Here is a 2,853-nt window from a genome sequence, read left to right as displayed (position 1 = left end):
TCAATCATATCACAGGCAAGGCATGAATGTAACAGTCACTATAACATTAACCCTATCCGTACGCCTGGGGTCATTTTGTACCCCCAGGGTTGTATTCTTCACATTTTAGAATACTTCTAGAGCGAAGATGTCTTCGAAACTTTCAGTATTTCTCAAAAAATAATTTTGACAGACTGCTAAGCAAAGCATACGGATCGGATTAACAAGTAAATTTTCTCTTTGGAAAGTGGAGGGCACAGAGTTCCCTACGTCGTATGGATACGATAGTAAAACACAACGTACGGATAGGGTTAATGAGACTGACCTTTGGCACTGGTGAACAGATTCACAGACTCCTCTATCTCATCCTCCACTGGAGCCTCATCACTGGGACCTGAGTGTGGGAGGATTGGTGGGATTAAGATAACGATCCAGAACTTCCCCCAATGTGTCCTTTGTGTGACTATGCATATGAGACAGTGGAACATCACATTTTCCACTGTACAGCCCTAAATGACATCAGAGCTACCCTTCTCCCTCCGAGACCTAACTTCGACAACACACTCTACGGAACATTACAGCAACTGCAGCAATCCTGCACTTATCACTACATGGCATTGGACAGAAGGGCGAGAGCCCAGATGTTGCTGGATCGATAACAACAACAACAACAACAACAACAAGACAACGATTACAATTATCGTCCATTATGACACGATGCAATCAAGTTTTGTTTTAGATCTTCTTCTCTCCATCTCTCTAACTCTCACTCTCTCAATATCTCTGCCTGTCTTATCTCATTATCTAGGTCTCACTCATGCTCTTTTTCTCTCCATCTCCCTCTCTCTAGACGATGATGACATTAAAAATGAAAATGAAGACAAATGTGATGATGACAATGATAATCATGTTGAAACTATCACCATGTGCAACAATGATGATGATGATGATGATGATAATAATAATAATAATAATGAATCGACCAATAATAATAATAATAATAATAATAATAATAATAATAATAGCAATAGTATTAGCAATATTATGAAGAAAATCTAACTCAAAATAGCATTGATGTATTACAAAAGTAATATTGGCAATACCATCACAGCCATACAAAGAAAGTCTCACTTAAAAATAGCATGAGTGATCAAGAAGCCATCCCAAAGAAGCAAAAACTTTAACGATAATACACTCACCTTCAGAATCAGAGTGCTCGTGATAAACATCGTCGTCATCGTCAGAGGCTAAATCCAAGCCCAGAACCCTGTGGAGAGGGGAAGGAGCGGGAGAATGTAAATGAGTGACAGAGATGGTGTGAAAAAATAGGATAAGAATCGGACACAAAAAGAAACAAAGAGGGAGGGGGGGGGGCAGAGAGAGAGAGAGAGATATATATATATATATATAGACAACTGACAGAAAAAGAGAAAGAGACAGAGATGGAGCAGAAAGAAAGAAAGATAATCAGAGAGAGAGGTCATTTTTGCTGCAGCCTGGATTTGTAAGGAACTCAAAGCTTGAGTTCTTTAATATGGGTTGAGTGCAATATACACATCATTATATGAGAGGCAGTGTGGTGAAATCAGGCGCTCGTCAAAATACAGATATTGGAGATTCTGGCATTTTCCTGCCAGTTTGGAAATTTGTATCAAATTTGTATTTTTGGCTCAACCTCATTTATGTCCTTATAAAAATACATTTCCATGTGAATTTTACTGAAAAAACATTGATTAAAGGCACAAAATATGCCATTTTTCTGTTTTCAAGGACTCTTTAGCTATGGGAGTTACCAAACCTTTAAGGCCATTTTCTCGCTAATTTCACAACTGAAACTAGGCGAACTCACTCCCTTCAATCACAAACATCTCAAGTTCTATTCATGATAGATGTCCGATATCTATTTCATTGAAAGCAAGGCAAATAAATCAGCTTTCAGATGGTACCAATAACTCCAAATGCCCAAAAATTGACGAGCGCCTGATTCAACCACGTCGTAACACATATTATTATTATTATTGTTGCTGTTATTATTATTGATTACCGCTAATGTTTAATAAACATTGTGACGCCTGAACTACTTTTTCCCTTTGGACTTAATAACTCCCTAATCTGAGCCCGATTTCATGTGTGAGTGGGTATGTACGCACACAAGAATATGGGCAAGAAGTTATGCGTTAGTGTGTGAGAGTGTTGTATGTGTGCTTGTTTGTGTGTGAGGTGTGTGCAAGTGTGTGTGCAAGAGAGAGAGAGAATGGAGAGAGGGGGGGGGAGAGAGAGAGACGCAGAGAGAGAGGGGGGGAGGGAGAGAGAGAGAGAGAGAGAGAGAGAGAGAGAGAGACAGAGAGGGAGAGAGAGAGAGAAACAGTGAGTGAGAGAATGTGCATGCACAGGAAAAGATTAAAAATATGCATCTATGCACACATGAGAATAAACACACGTATACACCAGAGTGTTCCACCAAACATGAACATACCTGCACACACACATACAAACACACACATACATTTACTGGCGCGCGCACACACACACACACACACACGCACGCACACACACATGCGCAGAGTCTAACCTGAAGGTGGTGATGGGACAGTAGTGTTCGTTCCCATGATGCTCCAGCATTTCCACCCGCACAAACTTGACGAAATCCTCGAGGACCTCTGTCGCAAACGACTGCACCGAACGTTCCGCACTCAGCTCAAACAGGCCCAGGGGAAGCCACTCTTTGGTAGGATATCTGATGACGAAGGGTAGTATAATCATATTTCTGTTCCTACAGGCCTATCCTTCATAACCTTTTAATGTTATTTTTCATTATAGTTGTTCTGTTCCTATGCCAGGATGAAAATAGTCTCTGTCTGAGTGTGTGTGTGT

The 2,853-nt window shown here is 40.5% G+C and overlaps 1 protein-coding gene across 1 annotated transcript in view; it reads right to left on the bottom strand.

Annotated features, from left to right (window-relative positions):
• The window catches only part of LOC101851450, a gene marked incomplete at its 5' end in the record, with an annotated part of 26,195 nt that overhangs the window by 17,992 nt on the left and 5,350 nt on the right, over window positions 1-2,853 (bottom strand). Inside the window, 3 exon segments of the mRNA XM_035972868.1 lie at window positions 305-373; window positions 1,179-1,246; window positions 2,552-2,716. Of these exon segments, the coding sequence (XP_035828761.1) occupies window positions 305-373; window positions 1,179-1,246; window positions 2,552-2,716 (302 nt within the window).

Source organism: Aplysia californica, unplaced genomic scaffold (assembly GCF_000002075.1).
Source record: "Aplysia californica isolate F4 #8 unplaced genomic scaffold, AplCal3.0 scaffold00881, whole genome shotgun sequence".
Taxonomy (NCBI): domain Eukaryota; kingdom Metazoa; phylum Mollusca; class Gastropoda; order Aplysiida; family Aplysiidae; genus Aplysia; species Aplysia californica.
Note: the sequence above shows the minus strand (reverse complement) of the source record. Positions and strands in the feature narration are given on the sequence as shown.